The sequence below is a fragment of the Geotrypetes seraphini genome, chromosome 3 (assembly GCF_902459505.1).
Source record: "Geotrypetes seraphini chromosome 3, aGeoSer1.1, whole genome shotgun sequence".
Lineage (NCBI taxonomy): Eukaryota > Metazoa > Chordata > Amphibia > Gymnophiona > Dermophiidae > Geotrypetes > Geotrypetes seraphini.
The window spans coordinates 138622171-138637810 of record NC_047086.1 but is presented as its reverse complement, the minus strand read 5'-3'; the positions used below and the strand labels follow the sequence as shown (position 1 = coordinate 138637810).

General features: G+C 43.7%; 1 protein-coding gene across 3 annotated transcripts in view; it reads right to left on the bottom strand.

Annotated features, from left to right (window-relative positions):
• The window catches only part of TMEM214 (transmembrane protein 214), a 268669-nt gene that overhangs the window by 129048 nt on the left and 123981 nt on the right, over positions 1-15640 (bottom strand). For all 3 annotated transcript variants that reach the window (XM_033938430.1, XM_033938429.1, XM_033938428.1), the window contains exons 8-9: positions 5449-5550; positions 4351-4492 (exon numbers count right to left, since the gene is read on the bottom strand). In XM_033938430.1, the coding sequence (XP_033794321.1) occupies positions 4351-4492; positions 5449-5550 (244 nt within the window). The remainder of the gene's footprint in view (positions 1-4350; positions 4493-5448; positions 5551-15640) is intronic.

Sequence of the window (15640 nt, the reverse complement as noted above, 5' to 3'; positions counted from 1 at the left end):
TAGCATTCACAGCCTCTGTACCAACCTCTAGAATCGATTTAACAGCATAAAACAGCATGTAACATCTTTATTCTTGCAGCCTTCATCATGTAACAGCATGTAACTGTTTGTTATATCCCTACAACATTCCTAAGCATTTGTACCAATCCTCAACAATTATATAACAGCACGTAACAGCTTTCCCAGCCTGTAACAACCCTGCTGTTCCTCCTGCCTCCTTCAGCCTTGCAATTCCTTTCAACCCAATCAAGCCATACAATTTAAAAAACAAACAAAAAACCAAAACAAAACCAAACCAAAACCATAAAATCAAGCGTGCCAATATGGCCTGGCCAAACCCTCACCAATGTGCCACACTGCTCACACTTTATCTCATCACCATCAGGATCTGCACACCCGACCCAATATACTCCACTCACATCCCAGTCCACTACTCCTCATACCGCACGATAAAATCCAAATTTCACACACCCACACTCCACACAACTTCCCAAACATAAGCCCACCCCCCAATCCCCCACCATCCCACAAACCAACCAAACCTTGCTTAAAAAAACAAAGATCACTGAAAAAACTAGCTTACTCCCACTACTCTCCAATCGACCCTACCAACTTCCAGAACCTTCAAGGTTTCTACCTAAATATAAGATCGATGAGAAATAAATCCATTCTTATTAAAGATTGGCTCACTGAAACCAATCCCGACTTCGTTCTACTCGCCGAAACCTGGCTGCTATCAGACACAGACATCATTATCAAAGACTGTCTTCCCCCAGGCTTCAAGATTTTGTCCCTAGCCAGAACCCGGGGAAGAGGAGGCGGATTAGCAATAATCTTCAAAGACCACCTAAATTGCACCACACTCAACACCAAATCCTCCCCCAATCTAGAAATGCTAGCCGCCTCCCTAACCTCAAAATCCTTAGCCTCCTCCCTAACAATTACGCTGTGTTACATCCCTCCAAAAAAATGGACCCTAGCCAAGGAGGACTTCGCTGACTTCCTACTTTCCACCTCCTTAGCTAGTCCATACAGCCTTCTATGTGGAGACATCAACATTCACCTAGAGCAAACAGACCTTCCAGACATATCCGACTTTTGGCTACTAATCTCGCAACTAGGCTACTTCAAGCCCCTGCCCATCACAACCCACCAAAGAGGCCATCAGTTAGACCTAGTGACATTCTCCGCCAAAGAACCATCCGCCCCTAAATTTTACTGGAAACACGACATCTGGACAGACTCCCTATGGTCCGACCACAAATTATGCCAATTCTCCATCCAATGCCAACAAAAAGCCACTAAAAACAGAATATCAAAAAACATCAAAACTCATACCACTAGAGGTAAAATCGACCTGGCTGAATTCTGGCCCCTCTACGAATCTCTCTCTAATCAAAACGAAGCAACGGACCAAATCATGACCTCTTGGATCAAAGTCAGCACAAATATCTTAGATGAAATTGCCCCCTTAAAAACTCACAGAATCAGATCTCCAATCCAGGACGGATGGTTTGATTCGGAGTTACTACAGGCAAAAAGAGACCTAAGAAAATCAGAAAGACAATAGATTAAATCTGGCGCCCAAGAACACAGAGCTACATGGAGACTTAAACTAAAAAACTACAAAAACCTCATCAAGGACAAACGAAAAAATTTCTATGCCCACAAAATTGGAAATGTTACAAACAACAGCAGCACCCTTTTCAAACTGGTCAACGACCTCTACAGCCTAGAAACTCTCACCGACACCTGCGTTAACGAATCCACCTTAACCGCTAACACCCTTGCAGACTTCTTTAACACAAAGATACTAAAATTAAGATCATCGATATCTGCCCCAGCCAACCCCCCACGGGGACTTCCCAATCCTTCTAAACTCAGACAGGCCCAAACCAGACCCAGGATCCAGAACAGACCTAAGCTGGAATCAATTCACAATATCAACTGGCCAACCTTCAACACATATTTTAACAAATATTCCAATTCCTTCTGTAGACTGGATACCTGCCCCCCCTAACGTTATGAAAACTGCTCCAATCCATTTTAAAGCCAATATGTTAGCATGGGTAAATCTATTACTAACCACGGGCAGTTTCCCAGCAGAACAAGGCCACATTTCAATAACTCCCATCATAAAAAACAAGAAAGAACCATCAAGCACCCCTTCCAACTACAGACCTATCGCAAGCATCCCGCTATTCACCAAAATAGCAGAAGGGGTGGTAAACGCCGAACTTACTACATACCTAGAAAAATTCAATATCCTAAATGACAACCAATCAGGCTTTCTCTCCAATCACAGCACCAAAACCATCATAGCCTCCCTCCTTGACCACATACACACACTCTTTAGCCTGGGATCTAGTGCCCTGATTTTACAACTGGACCTGAGCAGTGCTTTCGATCTAGTCGACCACGACATTCTCCTAGACTGCCTTGCCTACATTGGCATCTCCGGCCAGGTCCTTAACTGGTTCAACGGGTTCCTAAAGAACAGATCTTACAGAGTACTTAAAAACGATTCTCTCTCCTACTCCTGGGATAACTCCTGCGGGGTGCCACAGGGCTCCCCACTGTCCCCCACCCTGTTCAATATCTACCTCACCTCCCTAGGAAACCTCCTGCAAAGCCTCAAGCTAAAATTCTTTATCTACGCGGACGACATTACCATAGTCATCCCTCTAACCAGTTTCACTCAAGAACTCCTTAACTCCCTCACAAGCATACTTAGTCAGATAGAACTCTGGATGCTATCCTATAGATTAAAACTAAACCCAGACAAAACAAAATTCTTCCTAGCAACCCCCAAAGACAAAATCAAAGACACCACAATTCAAGTAAAAGGATCCACATTCCCCCTCGAACAAACTTTAAAAGTACTGGGTGTAACACTGGACAAACATCTATCCCTCGAGAAACACACTGATATCACAGTCAGGAAAAGTATCTCGACACTATGGAAACTCCGCACCATAAAAAAATACTTCGAAGACTCCTCATTCCGCCTCTTAGTGCAATCCTCCATCCTCAGCATACTGGACTACTGCAACATCATCTACTTGAGCTCCTCAAAGAAAACCATCAGGAGACTAAGGATGATCCAGAACACCGCAGTCCGCCTCTTATTTGACCTGAAAAAATGGGACCATATCACCCCTTTCTACCACAAACTCCACTGGCTCCCTCTAGAATCCAGAATCATGTTCAAATTCGCCTGTTTTTGCTACAAAACAATATTTGGTTTATCCCCAAGCTACATCACCCCTCATTTCACCCTCAACCACAACTACAAGAACTCCCGTAAAATTCAACTCTTCGCCTTCCCCTCCCTAAAACTATGCCACTTAAAAAAATTCCTCGACAAAACCTACGCCTTCCAAGCCGCCAAAATAAACCCTTGGCTAGCCCAAATGGTCCTCAAGGCCTACAACTACCTCGACTTTAGAAAACTGCTCAAAACTCACCTATTTCGAAACTAAGACCCTTAATGCCCCTTTTATATCCCCCCGTCTGATCTTCTCCCCTCCCCCGTCCCCCTCCTCTCCCCCCTACATCTCTCCTTGCTGTTCGCAACTCTACGATCATTTTGATATGTAACCTCTTGTAACTACTCTCTCCTTGCTGTTTGCAACGCTATGTTCAATTTGATATGTAACCACTTGTTCAATTTGATATGTAACCACTTGTAATCTCTGTCTAACTAATGTGAACCGCCTAGAACTCTTCGGGGTATGGCGGTATACAAAAATAAAGTTATTATTATTATTTAGCTAATGCTTGATAAACTTGGAAGGGCTACTGGGGTGGTGGGTAGAGTAGATTTTGAGGGAGTTTGAAGAGCTCAGCATAATTATAAAGGGCATATGGTGATAAGTGAAATTCACAGCAGTGCCCTCTAAGGTGCCCCACTGCTCTGTTGGCATGTCTATATGGGCAGTCTATTACAATCATGGCCCCTCCCACATCTAAATGTTGCTGATTTAGAAAACAATTGTGGTAAAAAATGGCGAATAAATTTAGATGTCCTGGCAGTCTAGACATTCTGGCAACAAGATGTCCAAGTAGGCAATTTTCCGGGGGGGGGGGGGGGGGGAGGAATTGGACGTCCCATTCAAAAAATGGACATTTCTTTGCCTCCAACTTTGGACATCTTGCGGGAAATGTCCAAAGTTGGATTTAGATGTCCTATTAAATGGCCTTCTATGTGTCTCTTTAAATGTTACACTTCATATATTGTGAACAAATACATTGAAAAGACCCCTCAAATACTTCATATAATGGGAAACACTTTCTACTCCAGTTGTGAACGGGTACAAATATTTCTTCTGAAGTATAAGGATCTCTCACCTCCTTTTTCATGTCAGAAGGACAGTTTGGTGTAGCTCTTGACAGGAAGGAAGGGAAATATGTATGTAGAGTAGTTTCAGGTTTAGCTCCAAATGCCAGCACTTTAAGCCTGGGATACAACTGTCGCAACTGATCCTGTAGGCTTTTAAACAGAATTTGTTTTTATTAAATATGTACATAAAAATAACTTGCTTCATTCTTGGCATCTATCTTTATTCTATGCAAAATTTATAAATACTGATTTCAAAAACTTACAAAGTGGTCATATTGCATATAAGTACTGGATCATACTTCATTCTGGATTAATGAGCTGTTAAAGCCTCACTATAGCGATGAAATAGAAAGTAGCACTATACTTTGTTACAGTGGTTTACGCAGAATTTTCTAACACTTAATATTAGGGATGTATAGATTAAAAAATTTTTAATTGCACAATTAAAATTTTTAACCACACATAAAGCGCACCTTCATTTCCTCCTGTATAGTATAAATTCTGAAAACTGACACATTTCAATTCAATTGTCCCATAGAAAGGCAGTACAGTATTCCCCCAAAATGCGAATTTTGAAAAACTGCGAATACAGTTTTTCAGCTGATCGAAGGCAGGAGAGGGCAGCTGGGGCACCAATAGATGCTTAAATTGTACTTACAAAGCCAGGCACATTTTCTGACCACCTCCTCATTATACTAAAGTCATGGTTACACCAATCAGGAGCTGTTTTGATACGCCAGATAGCGTGTCAAAGCAGTTCCTGATTGGTGTAACCATGACTTTAGTACAATGAAGAGGCGGTCGGAAAATACTGCGAATTACTGAGTCCGCGATTTACTGTATTTCAAATTCCATTTTCCACTTACTCATGTAACTGAATTATCCAAAACAGTGAACAAGTTTAGTAAATCTATCCCATGCTGTTTCAAAGTGTACTACTGTAAAGTACTAATAAATAAGTCTCACTGCATAAAAATAGACCTGCAGTAAACATACAATAATGTACGATTAGATTAGCACTCAGAGACATAGTATCATACTTTAGTAAATCTAACCCTATACAAACAGTTTTTCTTGCATCTGAATTCATTATAAATGAGCTATACCTGGGTGATAAAGAGTTATTTGGCATAAAGGCAAAGTCCAGGAGAGGAAAAAAATCCTTTGGTCCTATCATCCCAAATCCTTTGGTCAAGTTTGAGTGCATCCTACAAAAAATAAATACGTTCTTGTCTTTAGTTTTTGCTTTCTCCCCTATAGATCAACTTCAACAGAGACTCTTTGTATTCACAATTATCATAATGAGTTGAACTTGAAAGAACAAGCCTTAGCAGAATTGTAAGTCATAAGTTATACTATGGAATGTTGCAATATACAGAGAAATACATTTGTATACAATACAATCTTTATTTATATACCGCCAATACCTCATGGAAGTTCACAGCGGTTTACAAAAAATAAATGATCTAATACAACATTATGAACAGGTTATCTTAAAGTTATATATATATTTTTTAAGTACAAATTCTTCAAACAGAATCAGTATGTATACACAAAGAATCATAATGTGCACTGGTCAGAGTCGGATATAAAATACAAAGGTTAATATGACCAGGGCTCCTAAATTTTTATAACTTTCTTTTTAGGTGTATTTATCTGCAGATTAGATAGTAATGTTAAATCTTCTTCCCTTCAATGAATATTAGTAGATTGCTCAGAGTTAAGTCCGCATCCCATTAAGGTGGTATTATGAGCAGCGTTCAATAATTTATCTATCTGAATATGAAACAAAGTAGCAAGCGTGTTGAAACAAGTGTGTGCATGTTGTGACATGTCTTCAAGGTTACTCATGCATAGTTGGAGCTCAGTATGAGTCTAACATGTCAAGAGACAGGATGTCAGGAGAGTTCTTGTGCAAATCAAATATGAAACTGATGGATCTGGAGCACCATTCAATGATACAATTTCTCACAAAAGGAGGAAAAAAGCCAAAGGAGATCCATGAATGCATTACTGCAGTTTATATTGAATCTACCCCATCATCCTACAAAGTAAATTTTGGAGCAAGCAGGTTTCCTGAATAGCTAAAGAAATGGGCCTCTTGGTAGGTACATAAAAATAATTCATGAAAAGTTAGACATGTCCAAAGTAAGTGTAAGATGAGTTCCAAGAATGCTGACGCCATTTCAGAAGGCCAAGAGGCTCCAGTGCTGTAAGGAGAACTTGGAGATGCTCTGTGAAGACCAAGTGATTTTTTTTATTTTTATTGTTTGGTGACTGGAGATGAGACTTGGGTCTATCATAGAGATCCTGATTCCAAAATGGAGTCAATGTAGTGGAAGAACAAGTCATCCCCACCTCCTAAAAATTCAAGACAGAAAAACCTGCAGGCAAGGTCATAGCAGCTGTCTTTTGGGATGTTGAAGGACTTTTGGTTCAGGAGTTCATGCCATAACCGGGGATAGCTACGCCAACACAATGATTGCTTTGTGAGAGTCAATCAAGGAGAAAAGACAAGGAAAACTCACAGCAGGCATGCTGCTTCTTCACGACAATGCACTGGTGCACGTCACAACAATCATAGGCTCAAAGGTTGCCATCTGAGAGTGTGGGCTTCAGCAGCTGAACCATCCAACCTACAGTCCTGACCCGCTCTCCCTGACCTGTTCAAAGTTTTGAAGAAATCTCTCTGTGGACAGCAGTTTTCAAGTGATGAAGATATCAAGGAAGCGGTAATGATCTGGTTTGAAGGTCTAACAGAATTATTTTTAAAGGGGATAAAGTTATAGCAGGAAAAGTAGATAAAGCTATCGGGGGAGCTAAACTGAAATTTTTTTATTATTTTTTTAAACTCTTTTCTTTCCATCTGAGGTAGATACATTATTGAATGCCCCTCATAGGTCGGCGTGGTAGTACACACACCATAAAATGTTAACTTTAAGTCTTGGGGTAATTTGGGGCTCATAGTCTATAGCAGTGATGGCTAACCTTTTTGAGCCCGAGTGCCCAAACTGCCGCACAAAACCAAAGAATTTTCTCAAAGTGCCAGCACATCAATTAAACCTTAATAACAATATTTTAGTATCTAAAAACTCTTTATAAAGTTGCCTGAACTATGTAACATCATTTTTAAAGGTTGGAATCTTTGTATTGTCAGAGAATCAATTTGATTCACAATCCTTTGGTTTTCATTTCAATTTATTGGCAATTTATAATGTTTTAATGATTTCATTCATGGGCCGAATATACACATATTTTTCTCTGTCGCCGCACTCTTTGACCAAAAGATTTATAAGCCTGCAACCACGTCAAGGTAGACTCTTTCAGCAGCTCCCCTCCCTCCTCCTTACCTTTGTGGCCAAGTCAAAATGATCTACCAACAATAAAATTTTAAAAACACAAAGCACGCTGTACGCAGAGAAAATGTTAATTATCATTTATATTCCGCGGGTTTTCAAAGAGGTCAAGGCAGGTGACTTTATGCAATGTCACCTCAGTAACAACTATACAAAAATAGACAAATATTCCCCCTCCCTTTTTACTAAACCGCGATAGCGGTTTTTAGCGCAGGGACCTGCGCTGAATGCCCCACGCTGCTCTTGAAGCTCATAGGCTCCCTGCGCTAAAAAACGCTATTGCGGTTTAGTAAAAGGGGGCCATAGTGCAAAATATAGACAGCATATATAAATTCTCAAAACGGACACATTTTGATCACTAAATTGAAAATAAAATCATTTTCCTACCTTTGGTAATTTCATCAGTCTCTGGTTGCACTTTATTCTTCTGACTGTGCATCCAATATTTCTTCCCTTTTTTCAGCCTCCTGTATGCTTTCTCTCCTCCAGACCTCATTCCCTCCCCAAACTTTCTCTTTGTTTCACCCTGCCCCCTTCTTTCTTTTTCTCTCTCTCCATACCCCCTTTCATTCTGTATGTCTGTCTTTCTCTCTCTCTCCGTGCCCTATTTTTCTTTGTTTCACCCAGCCCTATTTCTTTTTTTTTTTTTTTGGCTCCCAGTCCCCCCCTTTCTTTCTTTCTCCTTGCCCTCCCCTATGCCACCACCATTGGGAAAATGCTGCCACCGCCACTGGGGAATAGGCTGCCACTGCCGCTATCGGGAACAGGCCGGTGCCGAGTTCGCCCTGCTTCTCTTCCCCACGGGGCCGACCAACTCTCGCCACTCGACGTCAATTCTAACATCAGAGAGGACATTCTGGGCCAGCCAGGCAGCGATTGGCTGGCCCAGAACGTCCTCTCCGACATCAGAATTGACGCGGGTGGCGAGAGTTGGTCGGCCCCACAGGGAAAAGCAGGGAGAACTTGGCACCGGCCTGTTCCCAATGGCGGCGGTGGCACTCAGGTGGCTAAAGAGACGTAGTTTGCCAGCCTAGGGAGAACACTGGAGGGTGGCCAGCTGTGCACCCTCTTGGGGCGCAAAACCAGGGCAGACCGCACCCACCCCCACCTTGGTATGCCACTGTCTGTACCTCACTCCCTCCCTATGACCAAAAATTCTCCTTTCTTCTATTCCCCGTGTACACAACCATCTCTTTCCCTCCCTTCCTCTCTCCCAAGTCCTTGCCTTTTGTGTCCAAAAACACATTCCCTCCCCCACCTCAGCATCTCTTCCCCTCCCTTCCTCTCTCCCAAGTCCATGCCTTCTGTGTCCAAAAACCCATTCCCTCCCCCACCTCAGCATCTCTTTCCCTCCCTTCCTCTCTCCCAAGTCCATGCCTTCTGTGCCAAAAACCCATTCCCTCCCCCACCTCAGCATCTCTTTCCCTCCCTTCCTCTCTCCCAAGTCCATGCCTTCTGTGCCAAAAACCCATTCCATCCCCCACCTCAACATCTCTTTCCCTCCCTTCCTCTCTCCCAAGTTCATGCTTTCTGTGTCCAAAAACCCATTCCATCCCCCACCTCAGCATCTCTTTCCCTCCTTTCCTCTCTCCCAAGTTCATGCTTTCTGTGTCCAAAAACCCATTCCCTCCCCCACCTCAGCATCTCTTTCCCTCCCTTCCTCTCTCCCAAGTCCATGCTTTCTGTGCCAAAAACCCATTCCCTCCCCCACCTCAGCATCTCTTTCCCTCCCTTCCTCTCTCCCAAGTCCATGCCTTCTGTGCCAAAAACCCATTCCATCCCCCACCTCAGCATCCCTTTCCCTCCTTTCCTCTCCCAAGTTCATGCTTTCTGTGTCCAAAAACCCATTCCCTCCCCCACCTCAGTATCTCTTTCCCTCCCTTCCTCTCTCCCAAGTCCATGCCTTCTGTGCCAAAAACCCATTCCCTCCCCCACCTCAGCATCTCTTTCCCTCCCTTCCTCTCTCCCAAGTCCATGCCTTCTGTGCCAAAAACCCATTCCCTCCCCCACCTCAGCATCTCTTTCCCTCCCTTCCTCTCTCCCAAGTCCATGCCTTCTGTGCCAAAAACCCATTCCCTCCCCCACCTCAACATCTCTTTCCCTCCCTTCCTCTCTCCCAAGTTCATGCTTTCTGTGTCCAAAAACCCATTCCATCCCCCACCTCAGCATCTCTTTCCCTCCTTTCCTCTCTCCCAAGTTCATGCTTTCTGTGTCCAAAAACCCATTCCCTCCCCCACCTCAGCATCTCTTTCCCTCCCTTCCTCTCTCCCAAGTCCATGCCTTCTGTGCCAAAAACACATTCCCTCCCCCACCTCAGCATCTCTTTCCCTCCCTTCCTCTCTCCCAAGTCCATGCCTTCTGTGCCAAAAACCCATTCCATCCCCCACCTCAGCATCCCTTTCCCTCCTTTCCTCTCTCCCAAGTTCATGCTTTCTGTGTCCAAAAACCCATTCCCTCCCCCACCTCAGCATCTCTTTCCCTCCTTTCCTCTCTCCCAAGTTCATGCTTTCTGTGTCCAAAAACCCATTCCATCCCCCACCTCAGCATCTCTTTCCCTCCCTTCCTCTCTCCCAAGTTCATGCCTTCTGTGTCCAAAAACCCATTCCCTCCTCCACCTCAGCATCTCTTTCCCTCCCTTCCTCTCTCCCAAGTCCATGCCTTCTGTGTGCAAAAACCCATTCCCTCCCCCACCTTAGCATCTCTTTCCCTCCTTTCCTCTCTCCCAAGTTCATGCTTTCTGTGTCCAAAAACCCATTCCATCCCCCACCTCAGCATCTTTCCCTCCCTTCCTCTCTCCCAAGTTCATGCCTTCTGTGTCCAAAAACCCATTCCCTCCCCCACCTCAGCATCTCTTTCCCTCCCTTCCTTTCTCCCAAGTTCATGCCTTGTGTCCAAAACGCACTCCCTCCCCCTTTTGTGTTCCCCGTTTGTCTCCCAGCCCATCTTAGCAACTTTCTCAGCAAAATGTAGCTCGAGCCGCGTAGGCTTGTCTTCTATTTCCTGCCTGTCCCGCCGCGCACACATAGCCGACCAGAAGTCTTCCCCGACGTCAGCGCTGACGTCGGAGGGCGGGCTTTGCTTAAGCCCTCCCTCCGACGTCAGCGCTGACATCGGGGAAGATTTCCGATCGGCTGTGTGAACGGCTGGGCAGTCGGAGTAGAAGACTAGCCTCGCGGCTCGAGTTATATTATACCCCGCGGGTCCCCCATCGTCCCCGTTCAGCTCTCTCTCCTGTGCACCCCCTGGTAGTACTGCCCTGATGGCGGCCCTGTGCATGCCAGCTGCAAGGCCTTCGCGTGCCACAGTTGGCACGCGTGCCATAGGTTCACCATCGCTGGTCTATAGGGAAGTTAGGTTAAACTTGGGCTTTGCTACTTAGCTGTCCAGACCAGGCCTGAATTGTGTGGTGTTTTTTTCTAAGAGAATTAAGCTGGTCAGCATTATTGATCCAAGCTGGTATACTGAGAAACATTGCAACATGGAGCGGGATTGTTTATTCTAGGTGAGATCATGGGACAGAAGAACCATGAAGGAAGGCCATTTAGGTCACGATGATCTGTGACAATCCTGCACACCTATGAAGGTGGTCAGAGGGCAGGTCTGCTGAGAATCCCCTTTAATTGGCCTATCAGAGAATGGGTTTTGTATACTTAAGCTTACTTGGCCTTTGCATCATAGGACCAATTCCCATTAATTAATCCTTATCAAGCTGGATTAATCATGAATTGCCAAGCTCTTCAATGTTAGCCTGTCAACAGCCAATGACAGGAATTACCATTAATGGCTATGGAGACAAATCCTATATAACAATGGATTTCCTGGACATTAAGAGAGGAGAGGAGAAGAAAAAAAGAGGAGCAGAATGAGACTTCCAGTCCTGCAGAGGGACAGGATAAATGTGCCACCTTGCTGGGAAAGTGTGTGTGGGAGGGAAGGGGGGGAGAGAATGACAATCTGTTCCTGGGCAGAGGTGAGAAATGCTGTTACAATGAAATTGTGTTTTAAATCAGACTATTTTAGGGAAGTACTAGCTTGACAGCAACTACCAAGTTCAAGTCCTATCACTATACAAGGAGGTAGGCTAAATAGTATTGATGGCGTGGAAACATTAAACTAAACATAACATCTTACTGACACAGAAATTTTAAGTTTCTATATATTTCTTTAGTTCAAATAATTTTTTATTGATGACAAAAAAAACCCCCAAAATCCAAAACCACAACGCAAGAACACAGAACAGGTGTAACACATAAGGAGTAATATACAGCAAATAGGTAGTCCTCAAGAATTTTCAAGTGCAATGTACCCAACCCCACCCTTCAGTACCTTCCCGACCCCCTCAGCAGAAAAGCCTCCCCCCACAAGACAAGAAACCCCCACATCGCACGCCGTGAGTAGAACAGCCAAATAGAGACAGCAGGCAACAATTTGCACGGACCCAACTGATAAGAGACTGGCTAGAACAACAACTAGGGTGTCTCTTTTTAACAGAGACATGGTTGACATTTTCACTTGATCCGATAATAGGGGATATCTTGCCCATGGGTTTAGAATCATTTCTCTATGTAGAGAAAACAAACAAAATATTTGGAGGATTTTAGTCTGTTGATTATCTGATGAGAATTTAAGAGATTCTTCGACTTGTATTATTTTTTGTTGTTTATAAATTTTTACACTGAAAAACAAAGCATAGACAAATACTTGAATACAGAGCCATAGAAAGTAGGTAACCCATTCATGGTAAGAAAATACAAATCCTCCTACCACTAGAAAACAAACTACTAATTATTTCGTCCACTATCAATTAGAAGCCAAAGAAAAAGTAAACGACATCAAAGAAAATATCATACTAATGGGGATGGCAGAGAAGCAAAACCTGGCAGCCAGTTCGCACTACTCTGTTGGATAGACTATAGGTCCAATTATAACTCTACCATCTTCTTTAGCCACAATAAAGTCCAGCAATTGTTTAGGCTAAAAAAAAAAAAGAAAATTTTTACCACCAAGAATAACACAGCATTTTGCTGGAAATTTCAAAATAAAAGTGGCACCTAGAGCAAGGATTCTAGGCCTATAAGCCAAGAAGTCCTTTCTTCTTCTTAACACTTACGATATATCAAGAAAAATACATATTGATGAACTCAAAAATTGGTCATTTATATGTCTGAAATAAGTTCTAAGAATTAAATCTCTATCAAACTCCAGAGCAAAAGTCACTACAGTTGTCCCTTCAACAATCACTTCTAAAGAAGTTTCCAAAAAATGTGTTAAATCCATCACGCCCCCAGCATTCCAGTATTACTAGTTGAAGTGGAGCTTCTTGGGTTTAGTTTTAATAGTAAGATACTATGTTCTTAAAACTGGGGGTAAACTTTCAGTTGAAATCAGTAACACCTCACACAAATATCTACAGACCATCTCAATGGCTGAAATTACTGGGGATTTAGGAAAATTCAACATTCTCAAGTTATTTTTCCTTTGATAATTCTCTATATATTCTAACTCTTTTTGAACAGATCTTTCCTTAACAAAGTCCAATTGTAGCTCATTAACTACAACTCGCCTCATTGAGAGAGCTCCTCCCGTGCATTCATCCCCGATGCCATCTTGACTTGTATTCTTTTTTATTTTCCACCTGGCTGCTGGTCTAAGGCCAAGGAGGATTTTTATGAATTTGTTTTTCATAATTCTGTGTTAACTTCATGTTGTATGTTATTGGGATACACAAATACAGGAGATTCTACCTCCTGAAGGTAGAACAAAAGAAGAATAAAAACAAGAGAAAAAGGAAACCGATATGATTCTCCAAACTAGTGGCGGAGAAAATAAAGGCATAAGAGTCGACGTTCCTGAAATATAAAAAAAAAACAAGAAGAGGAGTGCAGAAAGGACTACCGAGTAAAACTGAAAGAAGCCAAGTGTTACCTTGTGACAGGCTCCCTCCTCCTCCCAGCCGTAGTGTGCACCACGTGCAGTGGCTCCTCGTGCGTCCTGCACCTGAACCAGAAGCCTTCTCTCTGATATCACAACATCAGAGGGAATGCTTCTGGATGAGGTGTGGGACGCGGCTCCGTGCACATTACGGCTTTAAGGAGGAGGGAGCCAACCACAAGGTAACAATGGGGGAATTGGATTGCAGGCTACATAAAATGACCAGGCGGGCTGGATTTGGACTGCGGGCTTTGAGTTCAAAACCTGTGGGTTACAGGATCCGAGGCAACATGGCTTTACAAAAGGTAAATCATGCCAAATGAACCTGATTGAACTTTTTGACTGAGTGACCAGAGAACTGGATCGAGGACATATGCTTAGATGTAATTTACTTAGATTTCATAGGAGGCTCTTGAACAAACTTGAAGGGCTGAAGTTAGGACCCAAAGTGATGAACTGGATTAGAAACTGGCTGTCGGACAGATGCCAGAGGGTGGTGGTTAATGGAAGTCGCTCGGAGGAAGGAAAAGTGAGTAATGGAGTCCCTCAGGGTTCGGTGCTGGCGCCGAGTGACATTGCTGAAGGGTTAGAAGGAAAAGTTTGTTTTTTTGCTGATGACACCAAGATTTGTAATAGAGTAGACACCGAGGAGGGATTGGAAAATATGAAAAAGGATCTACAAAAGTTAAGAGGAATGGTCTAATATCTGGCAACTAAAATTCAATGCAAAGAAATGCAGAGTAATGCATCTTGGGATTAATAATCGGAAGGAACCGTATATGCTGGGAGGTGAGAGGCTGATATGCATGGATAGGTGAAAAAACAGTGTGACAAGGCGGTGGCTGCTGCCAAAAGGATGATGGGCTGTATAAAGAGAAGCATAGCCAGTAGAAGGAAGAAGGTGTTGATGCCCCTGTATAGGTCATTGGTGAGGCCCCACTTGGAGTATTGTATTCAGTTTTGGAGACTGAATCTGGCGAAGGACGTAAGAAGACTTGAAGCATTCCAGAGGAGGGCGACGAAAATGATAGGTTTGCGCCAGAAGATGTATGAGGAGAGACTGGAAGCCATGAATATGTATACCCTAAAAGAAAGGAGGGACAGGGGAGATATGATTCAGACGTTCAAATACTTGAAAGGTATTAACGTAGAACAAAATCTTTCCCAGAGAAAGGAAAATGGTAAAAACAGAGGACTTAATTTGAGGTTGAGGGGTGGTAGATTCAAGAGTAATGTTAGGAAATTCTACTTTATGGAGAGGGTGGTGGATGCCTGGAGTGTGCTCCCGAGAGAGGTGGAGGAGAGGAAAACGGTGACGGAGTTCAAAGAATCGTGGGATGAACACAGAGGATCTAGAATCAGAAAATAATAGTAAATATTGAAGAACTAAGGCCAGTACTGGGCAGACTTGCATGATATGTGTCTGTACATGGCCTTTTGGTTGAGGATGGGCTGGGGAGGGCTTCAATGGCTAGGAGGGTGTAGATGGGCTGGAGTGAGCTTTGATGGAGAATTCAACAGTTGGAACCTAAGCACAGTCCTCTGTAAAATTTGGCAAACGTGTGCATAGTGGACCAAGCAGCTGCCCTACAAATCTCCTCAGGGGAGCTCACCCTAGCCTTGGCCCAGGAGGAGGCCATACTTCTGGTAGGATGCGCCTTAACAGAACAGGAGACTGTTTAATGGCAAGAATACAGGCTGACAAAATGGCCTTACAGATCCATCTGGAAAAGGTGGCCTTGGAAGCAGGGCACTGCATTCCTCCGCCCGACGCCACTCGTGCAGGAGGGATCTGCCCTGCCCTGCTGACTTGCTAGCCTGCTCTTCTCCAGCCCATCCGAGGGCTGCTAAAGGCCAGCGTGTCCCGGCTCCTCTTCAGCCCACTGCGGGCCGCCGAAAGCGTTTTCTCCGCTCCAGCGACTTCAAGGCAGAGGAAGGAGGAAGCTTCCTCCATCTTGTCCCTCCTTCCTCCGCCCGACGCCACTCGTGCAGGAGGGATCTGCCCTGCCCT